The sequence below is a fragment of the Phasianus colchicus genome, chromosome 4, assembly GCF_987193195.1.
Source record: "Phasianus colchicus chromosome 4, bPhaCol1.hap1.1, whole genome shotgun sequence".
In the NCBI taxonomy this organism is placed as follows: domain Eukaryota; kingdom Metazoa; phylum Chordata; class Aves; order Galliformes; family Phasianidae; genus Phasianus; species Phasianus colchicus.
The window spans coordinates 15,564,253-15,585,515 of record NC_143439.1 but is presented as its reverse complement, the minus strand read 5'-3'; the positions used below and the strand labels follow the sequence as shown (position 1 = coordinate 15,585,515).

General features: G+C 39.6%; 1 protein-coding gene across 32 annotated transcripts in view; it reads left to right on the top strand.

The window, feature by feature from the left end:
- Nucleotides 1–21,263, top strand: part of CSGALNACT1 (chondroitin sulfate N-acetylgalactosaminyltransferase 1) — a 60,885-nt gene that overhangs the window by 29,474 nt on the left and 10,148 nt on the right. For 28 of the 32 annotated variants that reach the window (XM_090138720.1, XM_090138723.1, XM_090138702.1 and 25 more), the window contains 9 exons: nt 2,580–2,836; nt 3,017–3,213; nt 4,446–5,366; nt 11,373–11,589; nt 12,893–12,994; nt 13,642–13,820; nt 14,216–14,310; nt 16,662–16,743; nt 17,113–19,748. In XM_090138720.1, the coding sequence (XP_089994846.1) occupies nt 4,730–5,366; nt 11,373–11,589; nt 12,893–12,994; nt 13,642–13,820; nt 14,216–14,310; nt 16,662–16,743; nt 17,113–17,396 (1,596 nt within the window). In that variant the 5' untranslated portion in view covers nt 2,580–2,836; nt 3,017–3,213; nt 4,446–4,729 and the 3' untranslated portion in view covers nt 17,397–19,748. The other 4 variants (XM_090138698.1, XM_090138725.1, XM_090138704.1 and 1 more) reach the window with 4 other exon arrangements.

The following is a 21,263-nucleotide window of genomic DNA, read 5'->3' as shown; positions in this document are numbered from 1 at the left end:
TCCTCACCAGCTCCATCACCCTTCTCTGGACATGGTCCAGGACCTTGATGTCTTTTGTGTAGTGAGGGTCCCAAAAGTGAACATAGTATTTTAGGTGTGGCTTCACCAGTGCTGAGTACAGAGGGAAAGTTGCCTGTATGGTTTTACTGATTATACCATTTCTGTTACAAGGCAGGATGACATTGGTCTTCTTGGCTACCTGGATACACTGCTGGCTCATGTTCAACTGGCTAAATGTTTATCAAAAAAATAATATAAAAATAAAAATGTAACATTTTAATTTAGCATTTTGATTCTGGACACTTTTTTTTTTTTTTTTTTTTTGATGCATGAGTGTCTTTTTAACAGCAAACATTGCAGAAAGACTATGAAGGTACATCTGGTCAGCTTATCAGACAGGATTTTTTCTTCATCCAGCTTTTTGTATAATTTAGCACTGGATTGATGATAAAGAATGGGATGCCCTGTGCTAAAAAGTAGTGAGAAATCATGATTTAGCATTAAGGAGAGAATTTATTTTTGCATTCTCTTTACTTGCATTGTAAACGTTTGTGAGACTGGATTTTGATCCCTCAGACATGTTCCATGGTGATGAGTGGTCTGGGTTTCTACCTAATAAGAAGGTTAGGAGGGTAAGGGCTTTTTCTTTATCCTAACATTTAAAATAATTTGTTCAGTGTTATGCACAGTCCTTGTAATTCAAAAGCTCAAAGCAAATGCCAAGTGGCTGCAGTACTTTTTTTTTTTTTTGTAAGGCACTTAGTCTGTGTGAAACGTCTGTTTCTTTCTCCCTGCAGTTCATTTTGATGGTTAATATATTCTAATAACGTATGCTGCTGTTCAGTGAAGGTGTCTCAAATGCCTAAGTGAAAACTAATTGCAGTTTCTGCCATTCACCGTATTCTTTAAAAATTTTTTTTTTAATATTCGAGGTCTAGACTGGCAATAGCCTGTCTCAGTTACACCTGTGGTAGGGAACTGTGGCAGAAAGTACATGAAGATAAGGAGTCACTTAGCATTTGCCCATGCCAAAGGTGCTGAGACACTGTTAACTCTGTTCTTCTGCTGTCCATTTCAGTCCTCTATGTAATGAATAAGGAGAGTGTAGAGCTCAGAGGAGAAAAATGTATATAAAGATTGCTTATATTGTTTTGAGTTTCCCTTTTGCATTAATTCACACTTGGATTTTTGAGAGCCAAAACTTCTGGCTTGAGACACACTGCCTTTCAGAGCAGAGATAAATTTAATGTACCTCTGCAGTCCATTAAAAATCCAGATAGTGGTGAGTAACAGTAGTGAGTAACTGAGTGCATGCCATCCAAAATTTCAAGCCAACTTTCTGAAGTTTTGCCACTTCTATGGCTGAGTGCAGCACCCTCTGTTGTACAGAGCAGTTTCCACTGCAGTAACAGAAGTTGTTGCTAAATAATTTTTGGGCCCAGACTCCCTGAAAACATCTGAAAAGCACCTTTGTGAGCTGGGCTGATCTCTGGCTGAGCTAGCAGGTTGAGCTGAGGTTGAAGATGTTTTTGCAAGCGGAGGTTTTCTTTGAACTTATGTTCCTTTCTTTGGCTATCAGACTAACTGCTGTGCATTCGTTAAAGTTCCTTTAAAGCCTAATACTACTTGATGCAGCTGAATGCTGTGAAGTATAGAGGCATTATTGTCAATTCCTGGAAAAATCTGGCACTTCATTTTGTCTCTGCTTCATCTCAGACTCTCAGTGTGAAACTGTAGGTCTGGTGAGATCAACAGAATGGTTGTTAGGAGTTCGTATCCCTGTCTTCCTGGTACCATCTATGCAGCTGAGATATTGTGGCCATGACCGTTACTGGTATTGACTTAATTTGCTTTTTTTGGCAGTGGTACAGATGAGAACTGCTTCCACAAGCATGTCTTAGTGACAGCTGTACAGTAGTATCTGTATATTTAAGTGTCAAATGCTGCCTACAAGGTGGTGTCACCAAAGCCACCAGTCCAACTTAATAAGACAGCTCTCACAGTAGAGGGCAAATAGTGAGTGCTTGTTGTTAGGATGCCTCTGATTCTGATGGAGAAATCCTCATGGCTTGAATTTCTTTTTATGAGAACACTGTTCCAAGGATGGAGCAACTCAGTTAATTTATTGTCCTGAAATGTGTTTCAAGAGGCTTCTTTGATAAGTGAGATTGCAAACTAGAAAACTGTGAAGGGAAAGAAATATCCTCAAGAGAGACCCAGTATTTTTGAGCAAACATAGCTATATATGCATGTGTATTTTAAGGTCAAAGTTTGAAGAGCTCTTTACTCAAAACCTGAATCTGATTTTCCTTATAGAAGTCGTGTGTTTATCTAAGGCATTGAGATGTAATTTCAGTTTATACCATGTTAGCACAACTAATCCTTTCAGTGATGTTCAGCTTTTGCCAATTCTGTCAATGGACTAATTGTGTGAAGTGAAGCATACAAGTGCAGCAGTGTTTTATGTACTACATCTTACCACTTCCTGACTCTGTCTCACTACCTTCTTGCAGTCCTCTAGCCAGATCTGTTGTACAGTTAGAAATGCCCAGCTTTGACAAGCTCTTTTTGCATTGCAGGAAGCCAACTTTTATAGCACATCCATAGGAAGCGGTTCCACTACAGCCTTTCACCACGTAGGAGAGAGACTGAAGATGTAGGCAGCTGGCAAATGTGAAAGCGATGAAGAGGTGTTGTGAGGCTGACAGTGCTTTTTATAGAGCGTGTGTTTTCTGGGAAGGACGTAAGAAGGGAGATAAACAAGTGATGACTGTGGCAAGCTGAGAAATAGCTGCGGCAGACCAAGATGTGCCAAAGAGAAGATCACTGCAAAAAGGTAAGGATGCCAACATCATCCTATCCTTTTTCCTCCTGCTTGAGAGTTTTCTTTGAAAACTGATGTTTTCTGGAGAATCTTGTAGATACTAAATAGCTGTTCAGTGTTACTTTGAGGAAAAACATGGTAGTATTTTTGTAACTCGCTCTAGCCCCCTCAATTCCTTCTCTCTTTTTCTAGCAGCTCTGCAGACTGTTAAAATATTGAAAATAGTTAAAAGATCAAGAATACCCCTGGATAATTCCTTCATAGAGAGTAATAGTCCAGCAAGACACTGATGTTGGGCAGGGGAAATCGATGTAGAAGTTGATCAAGTCTTATAGAAGACTTTTTGGCTCAAGATCAGAAATAACTCTGAAAAGCACATTGTCTCTTTGGTAAGTTGTTTTTACTTATGGGTCTGCCAGGAAGGATGTATGACTAACGAGACTACGAATCTTTTTCAAAAACCTGTGTCATAATGTCATGTATGCATCCAAAGGAAGACTGTCTGGAGGTTAATTTGTGTTCAGGTCTAACACTGCAGTGTTGCAGTGTGATTTAGAATGTTAGTCAGCCTTGGCCTAAGTCTGTCAACTAAAGAAATGATGAAATTCCTTTCATAGGTGTGGATTTGTGCCATGACTGAGGGATTTTTAAAATCCCAGTAGTAGTGTTGTCAGTCTAATTGTTTTAATGTGGTTTACAGCTAGGTCAGTGTTGTTGTTCAGTCATCTAATTTTTCTTTCCTGCTTTAACTATGCTGAAGGTAGTCTTAGTAACAGATAATTTTGAGTTTTAGCTTCCCTTATTTAAAAATGCATGTGCTGGTTTTCCCTTAAACCTTCTCAGTGGTCTTCATTTCTGGACATAGAGTGCATGTGTGGTAAACACAGTAGAGCCAGGCATTGTTGCAAGGCTTATTCCATGTTATGAGTAATGGAAGAGTACCTTAAAAGGTGAGGATAGTGTGCAGTAATGATAGCCTTCTAGGTGGTAACAAAGCTTCTTCTGATTTTTCAGTAAGACTTAATCTGAAAGCTCTTGGAAAACCCTGTCCCTACTTCTCTCTGTTTCATGGGAGCATCTGGTAGGTTATGTCAAACTAAATCTTGGTTTTAGCAATTGGCCTTCTAGTTTCTTGGTTCTCAAATTACACTCCAAATGAGGCTTCACATATTTGAACAGGAACACATTTGCAACCTGGTGTTTTGGAAAATATGTCCCTGGAAGCTGAAATATGTGTTAACTATGGGACCAACTGCCTTCAAATTTGAGTGCTCCAGGATTTGAGAACTTGGAGGGCCAGCATTGCTCAGATAAGCTGAGCACATCAACATCTGGCTGGAAAGTAATAGTAACATAGAATGACTTCCTAGCAATTTTAAAGCATGACAGAAAACTACTTTCTGGTTGGCAATTGTCATAGTCATGTTGATGAAAGTTAAGCTTGTGCACACAGAATTGCCTGTGTAACAATCTTAGGACCTTGTTAGTCTTAGCACAAACACCTTATGATTCTGAGATCTACCAGAGTGGGTGATGACAGGTAAGTTATTAGAAGCATCTGGACTGAATGACCAAATTTTAATGTGCCTGAATTAAACTGTTCTTGTTATTTGTCTTACAGGTCCTCGGCTTCCATCAGCCATCAGCCACATTGTAGCAGTGTAGATGTTGCCATGAGGATCAGGAGGTGTCCTGTCTGCTTTGCTGTTTATCTTTTGATCCTGCTGGGTAAACATCAGAGAGAGCCTAGTATGTGGGCAGAGTGCACATTTTAAGAGAGCTGTCAAGCCAGTTGCTGTACATACATGCCTCTGAATAGAAGTACTCCAAGTCCAGGGGACTCTGTGGCACTGCATGAGTGTAAGAACCATTCCATTTGTTGGGTTAGACTCTGCTTTTTGAGAGATGATGCTCCGACGAGGATTTCTTGTATTTGTCCCTCGACTTGTAGGCCTGCTGGTGGTGGCCTTTTGCTCTGTGTCCATCGTTTATATGTTGGCTTGCACACCCAAGGGTGATACTGAGCAGCTTGCCTTGCCCAGGGTGCACAGTCCGACTGCAAAGGAGGGATATGAAGCTATTCTGCAGGAACAAGAAGTGGAGCACCGCAACTACATCATCAGCTTGAAGAAACAAATTGCCCAGCTGAAGGCTGAGCTCCAGGGCAAGAGCGAGCAGCTTAAGAGCATGCAGGACCAGAACCCAAATCCCTTGGACATTCGTCTTGACCACAGTAACCCAGAGAAGGCCCAGGTTAATCTGCTGGCTTTCCTCCGTGCACAAATAGACAAAGCAGAGGTGCACAGTGGTGTTAAGCTGTCCACAGAGTATGCAGCTGTACCCTTTGAGAGCTTTACCCTGCAGAAGGTGTACCAGTTGGAGACAGGGCTGACACGCCACCCAGAAGAGAAACCTGTGAGGAAGGATAAGCGAGATGAGCTGGTAGAGGTGATCGAGTTAGCTGTTGGGAATTTGAACAGTCTGGAGGGAGACAGCAATACAAAAAAGCACCGTGTATACACAACTTCTGACTTCGTTGAAGGTTTGTATGCAGATAGCAGGTTCAAGTTCTCCTACAGAGCTGGTGAGCTGGTTCAGAAAGACTGCCTTACTGAGGGAGATGGGATAGTGTTATAGCACAGATGTATGGGGCAAGGTTAGTGCTATGACCCAGTGGAGATGTCTTGGATACAACTGTAGGATGACGCCTTGTCTGGAGAACAGGAATTTGTGATGGTGGAACCTGTCAATCTGTCATAGTGACCAGCAGTGTGTGCTTACAGTTCTCTAGTCATGTGGTTGTTTCAGAAGTGACAGAGCAAGGAATAAATGACCAGGCTGCCATCTTAACTTTCTGTTACTAGTATTAAGGTTGACAGCTCCAATTCAAACCGAAATAGTGTGGCTGCTTTGAGTTAAAAGGCCAGGGAGCTGTGCAGCAGAAACACATAGGACGAGATCTCACAGGCCTTGTTTCCGAGGGCTAATGATTATTTATTATTGACTAAGAAAGCTACATATTAATTTGTAACATGGTGTCCTGGTTTCACTTTGTAGAAGCTGGTGCATTAGCTGTTTTGTTGTGCAGTAGTGTGAGATTTGATCCACAGCTGACCTAGCGGAGTTTATTTAAGAGTGGAAAATTATTTTCCTGATCTTTAAATGTTTTTACTGCAGACTTAGGAGGCATTTTGGTAAGATGCCTACGTTTTACATCTTTATTTTACTGAAAGTATCAGGGCATGGGCAGAGATCTGAGAAATGCTTGTCTACTTGACTGAAGCTACACACTTCCAGTTTGCTTCCTTTTTTTTCTACTGTGACATTTCTTGCCATGTACAGTGCTTCATGTTCCAATGAAGTTATTCCTTCTGTTAAAACGTGTTTTTTTAATGCACAATCAAGGATATTTGCCTGGCTACCAGTGGACCAAGGCAGTAACCAGTGTGTGTAAAGGCACGTGGAAGGGGTGTATGCTGGAGCACAGCAGTTATTGGTGGTGTTAGCTAGCTGGCAAAGTTGACTGCTTTTTCTAGAGCTGCTCAGGACAACTCAAGCTCTTATAGGAGATGTGTTGAAAATAACAAAACTTAACTGTATAAGCTTTATATCATCTAGCTGTTTTAGAAATAACAGCATGCACAAGCTGTGTGACTCCCTTATCTAGAACATGTGGTTACTGCCTTTTGTCTTAAGATTGGGCAGGTGGGAGGAAAGAAATTAAAAATTAGGTAATCAAGGTCAGAGACAAGTTCAAAACCTGAACTGTTGCTGTTGATGTGACGCTTGTCTTTGTTTTTACCCATATCAACAACCTTTGACACTGGCTCGAGTCCTGTTTACTCAGGTGTGTTGCCAATCCTGCAGTTTAGCATGGGTAGCATATTAAGTGAAGCAAGTAACTCTGATTTATTTGGGTGTCTTGTGTGATTTCTTTATCCCTGTAGCTCGCATCTGTTACCCACCATCAGTTTTTCAGTACTAGGCCATTGCTAATGTATAGCAGTCGACAGAATGTGTCTGTTGCTAAATATGTGCGTACTCCTATGCAGGATGTGCAGAAAGGTTTCTTGAAGAATTTCTTCAAGTACTTACACTTAATGGAAAGTGTTTCATCTCTGTGACTGTGGTATCTTCAAGTGTTGCATCCTCTGCAGTTTATAGACAGAAGCACTTGTGCACAGGAATTAGACTGTGACCCTACTACCTTACATCTGAGCTAAATTCCTTCTAAGGAGATTTGCTGTTAACATGAAATTTGGATACACTTCTCAGACAGTTCTCTTTCCAAGAGTAATAGCTGACACATGGTGGAATTTTCCATTTTTTCCTGCTCAGAATTAACAGAAGCACACCTTCCCCTGCAGCCTGCAATGTATCCATCTGGCTACTGCTGCTCTTCTCTGTTTACAGAGAGACACTTGGACCATTCAGCTGCTATGATCTTGCCCTTGGCCATTTGTTCCTCCTACTCTCACTGGATTTTTTCCTCAAGGAATTGCCAAGAAACAACATAGAAAAGATCAGAAATCTGTGTATGATAAGCAGGCAAAGAACTATTATGTTTCCAACTGGAAGCCTGTTGTTTAGTGGGCAGAATAACGGGTTGGATCATTTATTTCTGTAGGTTGCAGTACAGCTGAACGGGTTTGGAAGTCCATCATTTTTTAAAGATGGAGGTAATAATTTGAAGACTTCCAAAAGCTTGAGCAGTGTTACCAATGGGAGCACTTCCGAAAGATCTTTTTTTTAATCAAAAAATGCTGTTATGGTACTGTCAAATATGTTGTACCATAATTTTTTTCTACCTAAAGTATGTGGCTATCAAATAATTGGAGTTTTAAATAAGATGTGAGACAAAAAGGAGTGGCTCTTCTTCCTGAAGTTGTCAGGGACCAGTGATGGGCTATCCAATACATTTTTACCCTGGAAACTTACTGGGAGAAAGGATGATCTTTTCCTTAAAAAGATTTTTTTTTTCTTTAACTCTGTGCAGTAGGAAGGCCACTGTAATATTGAGTTGCAAAGGGAGTGGTGAATGCTGATAAATTCTTTAAGTGATTCCTGCATCATCCAGCAGAATATCAGCAGAAGGCTTGCATGTAGTCATGGAATCATTAAGATAGTCTAGGAATCTAGGATAGTCTAGGCCACCCATCCACCTATCACCAATGTTGCATCCATGGAGTGTTTCTGTTAACAATGGAAAACCTGAAATCTATCATCTCAGTGGAATTGAGGCTAAAACTGACATCTACTGAACAGCATTTTAATCAAGTTGCATGACTGTTTACTAGTTCTCACAGATCATGTAGCACTGTGAAGCTTGTTTGCCTGCCCTAAAGAATAGAGATCAGATAGTTCATTTCCAGAGTGCCATAGGAATTGCTGTCCCAAATACTGAATGCTTAATTCTCTTTAGTCAATCCTTCAATCTAGGTTGTTTTTTGATCACTTTTCCTTTTTGCTTCATGTTAGTGCTAGTCTCTCTGCTGATCCACAGCTGCTGTTCACTTTCCTATTTGTATGGGGTTTTCAAAGTCTTTGGCTTTCCTTCCTACCTCTGTGAGGAGCAGTGCAAATTCTGAGACACATCTGCTGTTATGGAAGCCATAGGTGGTTAACTGGCCTTCCTTTACCCATTGTGAATATGTAGCTTTTCCAGGGTACCATATTTTCAGGAACAGCCTTTTCAGAAAAGGTTTTTCTGTTTTTTTTGTTTTTTTTTGTTTTGTTTGTTTTTTGTTTTTTAAGAATATTTTCTCCCATCCTGTAGTTCTTCTCTTAAAATTGAGAGTGTTTGCATCTTTAAATCAAATATAATGTCCTAATGGCAAAAGTGATGTAGTGTCTTTGGAAATGGGGTGTGGGGGGGGAAACCAAACGTGAAAGGCAGGATATTCTGTGAGTCCCCACCATGACTCAAGACATTCAGGCTCATTTCCCAGGCTTGCTTCCTGACCTTGGGCCAATCACGTTGCTCCCTTTTTCTAAAAATATTACATTAGCATCTAAACTGGAAAAAAGTTTTCTTGCTTTTTTTTTAAACAAAACAAAACAAAAAAGAAACAAACAAAGACACCCAGATGGTTATATTCCATGCATATTTAAACTATGTTTAATTACCTGTGTTAAGTATCTGTCTTGCATGCAGATCCCTTAAAGATAAAATGTTAAAATTATATATTTCTGGATTACCACCTTGCACAAGAGAACTCTGCATTTGCCTGGGCTGCTTGTTTTCAACTGTGCTAGAAGTCTTGAACTGAACTGTGGTGCTAGAAGAAGCCTCTGTTGATGTGTGTATAGCATTGGATAGAAACCCTTGGGACACGGTGTGCACTCTCCTTTAAGGAGCCTCTTGTTTATTTGACAAAGCTTCCTCAATTTACAAGTACAGTATCTATGTCTGGGGAAATGGTATTTATGAGCGTGTTTTTTTCTTGGCTGCTGTAGGAGAAGAAGTAGAGAAGTTATAAATGTCACCTGGTAGGTGTTATTAAATTGGTTGATTATATCTTTGTAATTATGAAAGATATTGGTTCACTAAGTCAAAAATGAAACATTCCTTTCTACTTCTCTCTAGAGAAAATGTATATCAGACTTTATTTAGTTTTTTTTGTTCATCTTACTGTCAGAAGGCTGTGTAATTCTTCCACAAAACAAACATCCTTGGCATGGCCTATGTTAAGAGTACACTCAGCTATACACTCAAAATATCAGCAAGCTTTATGTAATAGTGAGTAAGAATTCAGTGGCCCAGATTTCCATTTTCTGACCATCAGGAAATTTAAGAACAACTAGATCACCATTCAGATGATATCCATTGCAGGTTCAAGTTGAGTAATAGTAGTTTATGGCTTGTACCTTGGGCAGACTGATAGAGAAAGCTAGGGAGAAGCAAGAACACAGTTCTAAAAGATTGGCAGAAATATAAATATGTGTATTCTGTGTCATTGGAGTCCTGTGTGAAGCTGGAGTAATGGAGCATTTGTTCAGTACCTTGATATTAAAAATAGAACATGAAGGATATAATAGGTCAGTATTTCTGCATATAGTATTGAGTAGCTGAAGTGCAAATTTAAGGAAAAAAAACAGACAATGCCAGAGAAGATAAGGCCACAGATGTTCTTGCCATACCAGTGTTAGACCGACAACACAAAATGAAGAGTTTGTCACTTGGCTGTTCTGTATTTCAATACAGAATTGTCAAACTGTTGTTCATAACCAGGTAAGGAAGAAAAAAAAAAAGTCAACCTGAGAAAAACAACCATGTTTTTCTTGACCCTTGAATTTCTTCTGAAAGGGAACGGAGTGGGATTAGACTCCCCTGCTGATGAAGTAGCTGAGATATTTTATAAGTGGGCTTAAGGAGCTAGGAAAAATTCAATGCTAGCTCCTCTTAAATGTAGTGGATAGGGCTAAGAAAATGCTTTGAGTATGCGCTGCAGAGCCAGAAGCGTCATTTTGAATGGATAGCATCTATGGCCTTTTGGCCATCTGTATCACATTTAAGATGTCAGAGAAGTGCTTCAATAGGATGTGACCATTACTTTCACATTTCATGCCAGCCTTCAGCTTGGACCAGTTTCACTCATGGAAGATGTTAAAAGTTCATTCCATGTAGTAAATAAATACATCCAAAAATGCTCTCTACCAACTATACCAGTCTTGTTAAGAAATGTGTATGCGGCCTTCACTCACCTGCTTTAATGCAGTGTCTAAGCCACGTTTGTGGTGGTGTTTTCTCACACAGCCACACTAGGGCAGCTCACAGATGCAGAGGGGTTGGCCTGTGGCAGGAATGGACATGTTGCAGTCTGTTCAAGGTAACAGTCCTTGGCTACTTTGTATGAATTAAATATCCTTTGAAGCTGCCCAACATAGTCTGAAAGATTTGTCATGCTTCTATTCTGTGGGAAATGCCACAGTGTCATACTTGCAGACAGTGCCCAGGAGTGGACATTGTTGCCACAAGGAAAGAAAAGTATCTTGAGAGTTAAGGAACAGGGGAGTTTTGTCCTTATCAGCCACAGGTGAAGCTGATGGCATCTGGTTTTATTACAGGGCTTTTCAGAGCACCTCCAGTAAAGTAAGAAAAGAATGCATTGATTAGGCTTTTCTGGAAGATGCTCTAATCGCTCATAATACCAAGAGGCAGGTTGCTTTCTACACTATCTCTGCATCACCATTACCATGCATGCTGTGTTCTGGGATGGACAATGCATGATGTGCAATTGGATCAGTCTGGAAAGAGAAAAGGACAGTGTGTCTGCAGGATTGTACTGTATGAGAGCAAATGGTGACCTTCAAGGGGCTGTAACTCAGCCAAGTGTAGGTGTGCATCTGTTAGAATACCAAGTAACTCCTGCAGCCCAATCCATTGTTTGATTGCCTCCTCCAAATGATACTGAATCACATAATGGTTTAATAGCAAATACCTCATGCCTCTGCTGCTGTTTCAACTTAGATGTAACCCATTAATCCTTTTTCCCTGTCCTAGAGCTGAGTTTCACTCCTAAATCTTCTGTCTCTTGTCTTCACACAGGGATCTACCGCACAGAAAAAGACAAAGGCACATTGTATGAGCTGACTTTTAAAGGGGACACAAAACATCAGTTCAAGAAAGTTGTTCTATTTCGGCCATTTGGTCCAGTAATGAAAGTGAAAAATGAAAATGTCAATATGGCTGACACACTTATTAATGTCATTGTGCCATTGGCCAGGAGAGCAAGCAAGTTTCGTCAGTTTATGCAAAATTTCAGGTAGGTCTCCATCCCAATGCTGCTTCTCCTATATATTACTTACTAAATAAGATGCAACTTCAGGAGTTGTTGAGACCTCTCTCAGTAAAAGTTTACATAGCATTTTACTGTGTGATTTAGAAATCGTTTTTGAGGCTGAAGAGAGTGGAAGGCATTTGATTCTTAATGCGTTGTATTTAGCAGCAAAAGCAACTGTATTTCAGTCATGAGGATTTCTGATTTTTCACATATCACAGAATCACAGGATTGGAAGGAACCTTTGAAGGTTATCCAGCTCAACCCCCCTGCTGAAGCAGGTTCCTGAAGAGTTTGTAGTACCCACTTGTGTTGGGCACACATTGCTGTGTAGCAGTGTAAGAATTTCATGCTGTCAGTTGCAGAGGAATGTTTTGAGGGAAAACAGAGTTAGTGCTTCCTGACACTTTGACAGGCTTTTTTTGGGGAAAATATTAAGGCAGTAGAAGTCAGAAAGGAAATAGATTAAAACTTCAGATAGTTAGGAGTTATTAGTTTTAAAGCCCTTTCCATTTTCAATGTAGATGTCTTTGGAGGGAAAATGTAACTGAAATGTAGCTTTAAATAGCTGCCCAGAAAAGGCTGTCGTAGCAACAGATAACTGACTCCTGCAGTGGGATTTATTTTGCTAATTACAGCCATCTATAAACAGGCTCCTTGTCTAAATTAACCATCTGAGTGATGTTTGTTTTAGAATGGGAGAAATCACCCTCTGATCATGCTGATCTCTACTGAATAGAGAAAAAGTCTTCCTGATTAAACTTGGTACAAATATGGCACGTGTAGCGTTAGGTCAAATTAGTTGTACCTTTAGGCTTTTGACTTGGTCTCCAGGCGATACTTGACTTTACGAAAAGTTCCCTAGCAAAATGCCAAATATCGGAACTTGGAAGTATCCATTATATTAAAAAAAAAAAAAAAAAAAAAAAAAAAAACACAAGGTTAAGAAGTAGAGATGGGATAGCCTGTTTAAAATCCCTCTTATGTTCTTATAAGTGGTTAAAGGTTGATGCCTGCTGGATCATTCTTCTTGGATCTGAATGAGGGTTCTAAACAGTGGTCTATTAAAATAGCAAATACTGCTTAGGGAGTTGTTATCCAACCTGCCTAAAAGTTAATTAGTCTGCAGTCCCTTCTAGCAGAGGCAGTGAGCCCCTTGGTCAGTGTAGAGATCTCTGCTGGTGAATTATGCCCTCAGGAATGCCTTCCAAGGTCCACCCTAACCATCTTCCCCAGCAAGTGCTGGTTACTGAAGCATGCTAACTTCAAATCTGTCTCTGTTCTCTAGGGAAATGGGCATTCAGCAGGATGGGAGAATTCACCTCACAGTTGTTTACTTCGGAAGAGAACAAGTGAATGAGGTCAAATCTATACTTGAAAATACCTCCAAGTAAGTATTTGAGTATCTAACAGTGCACACAGTGATTGTATTATGAATTGGAGACTAGATTAAAAAAAAAAAAAGTCCTTAACTCATTGGAGAAAAAAACATTTTTTGTTTGTATCAGTTATAAATGATGTTATTCTGACAGTCCCAGATTTTTGAAGGTGACTTTTTAACTGTTAAGTCTGAAGGCTGACTTTCAAAGACAGGTACAGACAGTTTAGTAGAGCATACAGGACCTAGATGCTTTTGACCATCTTGCCGAAAGTCTTGTTTTGATCAGCTTTGTTATAATCTCCATGCTGGAAGAAGACCCTTACTTACACAGATACTGTAGGTAATATGGCCACGGGTATTTTATAGTTGCCTGTTGAATAAGTACTTGTCCTGCTAAGCTTCACTGGGGGTCTTTGTAAGGTCTGTCCAAGGAATGTCTCTGGCAGGAATGCTAGCATAGTCATATGCAGGTCAAGCTCCGAAAGTACACATAGTGGAAGTTTCCAAGACTTTAAGAGCTTGTCTGTTCCCCTAAAGTGCTCTCAAAACCCTGGTATGATAAATTTCTATGTTAGTTGTCACATACTGGATATTCATCTCCATTTGCACTAAGAGCTGGAAGTGAGCATATGCTGATGAATATTTTCCTACCCTAGATCAACCAATTTCAAGAACTTCACTTTCATCCAACTGAATGAAGAGTTTTCCAGGGGCAAAGGATTAGATGTTGGTGCTCGAGCTTGGAAAGGAAGTAATGTTGTTCTCTTTTTTTGTGATGTGGACATATACTTCACAGCTGAATTCCTGAACTCCTGTAGATTGAACACACAGCCAGGTACTGCTTCTCTGCTTTCAGCGGATCCACAGCCACTGTGTAACACTTCACTACAGTATTCTTGTATTTGAATTGGTGATGAAGCTAAGCCACTCATAAAACTTAGGGAACTAATTAAGACGTATGGAAATACCGTTGCCGGTTGGCTTTTGAAAGGTTACAGCACCCCCACACTGACTGTAATTGAATTCCTTGCCTCTGGCACCTCAGCTTTCTGGACCTGAACCTTCTTCTTTATTATATCCTCACATTTGTGTTCCCATGCAAAGAATATAGGCTGAGTTGAAAACTTATGTGACTGTATGGTTTTGATCTAGTCTGGATTGCATCTCGTAGGTGTGAGGAATGTTTTATACAGTTTAAAAAACAAATAATGAACCCATTGTCATTTCCAGGAAAGAAAGTTTTCTATCCTGTTCTCTTCAGCCAATATAATCCCAGTATAATTTATGGCCATCAAGATTCCATCCCATCTTTAGAACAGCAGCTCGTAAGTATATATTTTTCTGAATGCCTGCTTTTATATGTACAAAATTCTCAATTTGAAATGGTGCATAAGCTCTTAGGAAGTATTTCCCTATTCCTCGTGCATAGCGATGTGCGTAAGAGTACTGTGAAGACAAAATTAAGTATAACAATCATCTCACTGTGAATTCTGCAGGTATTTCAGCCAAAAAATATATTGGTATCATTCATTTTAGCCCGTGTTTGATACTTTATACCTGGAAACTAAGAATTTCAATTTTATCTGCTGCTCTTTGAGAAGGGATTTTTTTAATTAACTAACAACTCGCCCATGGCATGGTGTCTTGGGGTAAAAGTCCCTGATATTGCTTTCATCTCCTCTTTGCACTACTTCTTTTCCTTATATCTTGGTACTTGCTACAGCTGCTCCTCCTGTTGCAGGTGCTGCATCTGCCAGGGACTGTCCTGTCCTACACCGGGCACTCCTGCTATAGTTAAGAGTTTGGTGTTGGAAGTCCAGTAACAGTCACAACTGAAAAAAACAGACAACCCTTTTTTTTTCCTTTCTAAAATAAAGCATGCTTTAGACTACTGATGTAGGGAATAAGTAGTTGAAAGATCATGACAGTGTAGCACCTAGGGATTAAAAAAAATGCTTCCTCATTCACGTCTATGAAAAGACAATCTTTTTTTTAAGCTGTCACACGTAAAATTTATTTTAAATGTTATTGAAGAATCTGGAACATCCTTTTTACTGCTTTTGTCTCAGAGGAAACCTGCTGTGGCAATACTATAGAATTTGCTTTAGCTTTTCTCTCTGATGAGAGTATGTTAGAGATCCTCAGGCTTGTAAACACTGCTTGGAAAGGAAATAGAGTTTAGCTCAGAAACTCTCATAAATTCCATAAACTGCTTTGTCAGGACTGTGCAAATATTTATAGCTAATACTTGAATCATAAAATGTGATGCTTATTTCAGAAAAGCTTCTTGATTTCAAAAAGTTCTGCCAATCTCATTTTTATGTAGATTTTTATATTTTCAGCCCACGTTAGTTCCTGGGCTTGAGGCCAGATCTCTACCATTAAAACAAGACAGTTATCTCTGTCCTGGTACTTGTGCTGCTGAGAAAGAAAAACCTCTGAAATATTTGAAATAAATTGATCTGTGCAGAAACTATTTGCGCTAATGGGAAATAATAATGCTAATGCATATGAGTAGCTTGCTTTGAGGGCATAACTATGGAGATATCTTGTTACAGTGCAGACCTGAAAGATAAAATCTTATTTTCTTTTAATTGCTTTCCCTCATTGGCTTGGTTTTTTGGGGGAGAGAAGAAACAAGAAAGAGAGCAACAGGAGCAGTAAAAACAACAAGGGTTATGAACAAAAGGGGGAAGGCATTTTGGAGTAGGAATTTTTGGTTAAGGAAATGCTGCTTGGATTGATAAATCCAGAAATGGAAATCCTGCCTCATCTCCTGCAAAGGAAGCTGGAATTTTCAAAAATAGCTGCCTAAGGGAAGATTTGTAACCACCCCTTGAAGAGGGTGAAGTACTGCTGGCTGACTTAGCGGATTTAAATACCTGTCCCAGTCTTGTTGAAACTCTTAGTGTTTAAATCACTCACACATGTGAATTATGACCTTGGTGGTCTATTTTTGTAAATTTGCTTTGAAAATGATAGCCCTGGTCTCTAATTGCTCTGATTTTCTATCTATAATGCACTATATTTTCATAGTCCATTTCAGTAGTGTGGGCAGCATATCTGTTATGACAAAGAGTATTATGGAATGTATATTTACATTTCTGGACTCTAGTTTTAGCTGGTAATTAAAATAGTTATGTGATGAAAATTATCCTTACCACTTTTTAAATTTTGGTCAAAACTAAGTTAATCAAGAAACTGTCACTTGTACAGGTCAGAACATCTGTTTTCTTCCAGAGCTCTTGTCCACAATCCAGATGCCACCCATCAGCTCTATTGCAGAGTCTGGCTTTTCTGTCTTACCAGTATGTTTCTTACATGTGATTTGTATCCCACAAAAAATGGTTTTCGATGTTGATGTACATCTGAAGAAGCAAACTCCAGATTGTGGTGGGGATATTTCTCCATTTGGGCTACAACAGCAGGCAGGGAGCAAAACCTGATCCTTCTCTGTCAGGGGATTTATCCATGATAGCTAATGACGCGGTTATTTTTCTGGGCAGAAGCATGCCATGAATATATACAAATGCTGATAGATCAGCTACAGATTTACATGGTGTAGAGTAAATGGGCAGGTGTTCTTGTTTCTGACTGCATTTGGGAACTTGTTTCTCTGCTGCTCATGCTGTAAGCATTTCTACTACCATATAAATGTTCCTTTCCCCTCATGCAGATTATTAAAAAAGAAACTGGATTTTGGAGAGACTTTGGTTTTGGAATGACTTGCCAGTACAGATCTGATTTTATCAACATAGGTAAGAATAATACGCTCAAATACATTGGCTGTTTTACTGAAACTTAGGAAACTGTAGTCAACTTTCCTTTCCCTGGCCAGTGTGTGTCTATGCCTCTGTTTGCAGCAGTGATCTGGCTAGGTGTTCAGACTATTCCCAAGTGCCATAGAGGTTACCAGAATCCAAGCACTGATTAGTACAAATAAAGCCATTTTGGCTGGTGGTGAAAGATTTGAAGTTGAGGAGTTTGGGACACTTTGTTGGCAGAAAGCATGTCTGTTTTCAAGGGCTGACCGGAGCTAGAAAACAGCTGTAGTGCAATTAATAGCATCAAATTTGGTAGTGGGAGATGCATATTTCTAGAGTTATTTTGGATTTTCTTTGTGTCAGGTGGCTTTGATCTGGACATTAAAGGCTGGGGTGGTGAAGATGTACATCTGTACCGCAAATACCTTCACAGCAATCTCATCGTGATCAGAACACCCGTCAGGGGTCTCTTCCATCTCTGGCATGAAAAACAATGTCTGGACGAGCTGACCCCAGAGCAGTACAAAATGTGCATGCAATCCAAAGCCATGAACGAGGCTTCTCACGGCCAGCTAGGGATGCTTGTATTCAGGCAAGAGATTGAAACTCACCTCCACAGACAGAAACTGAGCAGTAAGAAGACCTGAAGCGAGAAATTTGCTAACAAAAGATGGGTTAAGACTGAAAGAGAATGAAGATTTCAACAGGCTGGAAGCAAAAGCAGATGAGGGAAAGTGCTTGTCCTCACTGCTTCTGATTTTTCTTAATAGCGCTTTTAAATTCTCCATTAGCTTGTCCAGCACTTGCTTCCAGGGGAGACTTGAACACTTGGTGAGATTAAAGGTCATGGAGGAATGAACGTTTCATAAATACCAGTGTGATACAGTAACAAAGGAGATGCTCTTCCATTGGAATATTTGTAAGATGCATGCAGTTGTTTAAAAGATTGACCCTTCGGTGGATCAATAATAATGAGCTGTTTTCTACGCATCTAAAAAAGGGCTGCGTTCAAAGATACAGAGTTCTTGCTCTGAAAAGGAAATCTGGTTATTAACAGTGGTTAAGCCGGAGTGACCAAAAGTCTTTTTTCCTTTTTCGGGACTTGGAGGGGGGAGGGGGACAGCTGCAGTGTACTTAGAGGATTATTCACCAGTTGGTTCAGTGACAAGAGGCATCTCAGTGCTTTCTAAAATTCAGAAAGAGAAAACCCTGCCAGTCAACTGTTATTTTTCCAGAACATATGAGATTAGTGTTGATTCTATTTTGTGGACCAAAATAAGTAAAGTAAACCAAAAGCAATCGCCTGTGTCTGTATCACATGAATCAGATGGTGTATTTCTGCTTTAGAATACTGTAAGTATCTCGACATTCTTTTCTTAAAATGGATTTGGTTTTGCCTGGGAATTATGTTATCAGTACTTGTGGTTTTCAAATTCTAGCCTTACTAGGAAACAGACAACCTTCCAATGCTTGGAAAATGCTCTGCAGATCTGTTTTTCCTGGATGGGAACTTTGTTCAGATAAATGAATTGATTTCACTGTAGAATCTGAGTGCTGGAAAGAAGAAGCTTTATGCTGGAGAAGAGGAAATGTATTTCAACTTGGACTACTGATTTAGCAGGAAACTTCAAATTCTGAACACCAGTCACAAAAACTATTGAAAAATTTCTGACTTTATACCAAAGTATTCCATCTGAACCAAATCTAGAATCTTGCCCAGGGTATAGCAGATTTTGTAATTAACAAAATAAATTTTTTTTATGTATTACTAAACCCTGGAAATTCTTTTATAGTAATTGTGTGTTCATAAAATTAGCCATCTTAATAGATTTATTTTTTTTCAGTGATCTAAAACTGTTCCAAGCGAGCTACTGCTGTTGTGGAGTGGTTTAATGCTGACTGCTGTTTATCATTTCAGTGTTTAATAGCCAAAAAACATGTGTGGGTTTGTCAATCCCATTTATTTATCTAAATGCTGTTTCTCCCAGGGGTCTCTTTGTTTTATAGCTTTAGATTAATTCAAGTTAGTCTGAAACTAGATTCTAATGTGGTTTTGGGGTTGTAAAAGCTAGGGGCGACAAGTATAAAAGATAACAATTATGAATGAATAAAATGCCATTTGTCCTTTTGCTGAGTGATAGGAAGAGTGCTTATGAACCTCTCTAGAAAGCACTGCATGCCGAATCTGCAGAGAACATGCTACTACTGTTAGTACATCTTCCTTTGTACATTTACATATTTGCCTTTTGTTAGATGCAAGTGACCTTCATTGCACTTTCCATGTGGAACACCAAACATGTCCCAAAACAGTGCAAAAATACACAAGGATCTGCTGGAAAGAGAACTCTGTGCTTAGAAAAGAACTCTTAATGCGTCACTTACAATGCCATCAGCAATAATTCAAGTAGATCTTCCAAAGAATGTTTTCTCTTTCCAGCACGCATGATAAATTGTTTAAATTTAATCTGTTCTGATGGAGACATCTGACAAATGTTATTGTACTGGGAGGAGTCAGGCACACTGAATGCATCTGAGGGCTGTGATCACTGCTGTTACAAAGTGAAAGCTTTTCCTACTGTCCCATTTAACCTGGATTTGAAAATAGATGATGCATATAATAGAAATTTCGTAATTGCAACCTGCCTTGAACTTGACCTTTTCTATTTCCTGTGATATTTTCCATCATCTTCTTTAGGTATAACTTCAGCCCTGAGCAGTTTAATGTTACTCTGAGGTTGGCACATTCTACTTGTTGAGCATGGCTGGATGATCTCCAGAAGTCCATTGAAACCTCTATTAGTTTCTAATTCTAAGCTTTAGGCATCTGTAAGTCCAATACATCACTGCTTTGGGTATAGCACATCATCAAGCCCCTGTCAAAGCTGTACAAGTTATGTTTTTTTTTTTTGAGATCTCTTGTGATTTTTCTTGCATGTCTTTTCCCATAGGGATGCCAGGAGTAATATTGTTTATGCACTTTCTGTCTCTTGGCTGCAGAACCTAGTTTGGCAAAAGGTGGGATTGAATCAGTGATGAGAGCACCAGCCCACAGTCATTGCCCACCCCAGTGAGATTCAGAGGAAAATCTAATCCCAGCAGAAGTCTGGTAGGCCTCGCTTAAGCATGGAGACTGTACTGATAAGGAAAAAAGAGAAAGGGAAGCTGTTATTACCTACGCTTCCATAGACAAGTGGAGGTCTTTCATGGCAGTTATATGAACATCCAACATAAGCGTAGCTTTTGGTAGGCAGCTCTCTACCTTCCTTGCCCTAGAAACAGCCAGCTTGTGATCTTTCTCAGAATGGCAGATTTAACAGGATCTTAGCTGGGGAGAGAATACAGGTCACTATTCATATTTGGAGAGGTCACCTCGGGATTTCTGGGTTTACTTTTTGAGGACTTTTGCGTGTTCTGGCTAAAGGAATGAAGGCCTTTGACTAAACAAATTGGCATGTCCTTTCAGCTGTCATAATTGTTTCAGCAAGTAGTTTACGAATGTTATTACCCTTGTAATACTTGCACAGCATCCACTGAAGAAGAAAGTCTGTAGAGAAAGTCCACGATGTGAGTAAAACCAGCATTTCTGATTCTTCCTTGCTCCGCTCATTTTAAGGGTAACTTGCAAATAGGTAGTTATAACACAAAGGTATCCACTAGTCAGCAGTCCAAACACTGAAGAGGCCCATTATGGATCTTAGAGACACGGTTGGTCATGTGTGTGAGGTCCTGCTGTGTCAATGGCAAATCAACCTGCACATTAATTCTGCAAGTTAACAGCCTGTTTCTCAGGCTTTCTCTCTCTCAGAGAGCTCTCAGGCTCTACCTTTTTAATGGAGACTTTGTCTGATTTTTACTAGCCCATACTTACACAAAATACTGTATGATTTGTCTCCAGCAGGACAATTGCTATGCTGTACTCTTCACCTGAGAACATGAGAAGGTATTCTCTAGTGCTGTGAAATCTCTGACTTATAATTTCTCAGAATAAGCAGTTCAGAAAAGGGAAGGATAGCTTTTTTTCCCCACAGACCACTTAGTGTCCTTTCTCATGATTGATGTTGACTATGTTGAAAATATCTATTTCATAGATGTGATATAATGCCCAAGAAGTTCCTTAAATCTTTTGTCCCATTACTGTTGTTACTTTCAGAATCTAAACTTTCAGAATCCGCATTTATATTAAGGCTTTTATCTCTACGTATTAAAACTGCTGCAGCTGGATTGCAGGTTATGCTCTCTGGAAACCACTGATCAGCATGATTGTAAATTTTAAGACCAGGTGATTATAAGAATTTCTTCTAATCTATGTTCTGCAAAATGCTGTTCAATTTAAGACTGAATATTTTGACTTCTTCTGTTAAGCAGGGTATCCCTGATCCAGTTGAAGGAGGGGAACAGGTAAACAAGTGAGTACTTGCTTACTCTTTGACAGTCACATCTCTAGCAAGTGATCGTGTTAGCAGTCTTGCACAACACTCCCAAGTTGTGCATTTTCTCCTGTGAAACAATTCAAA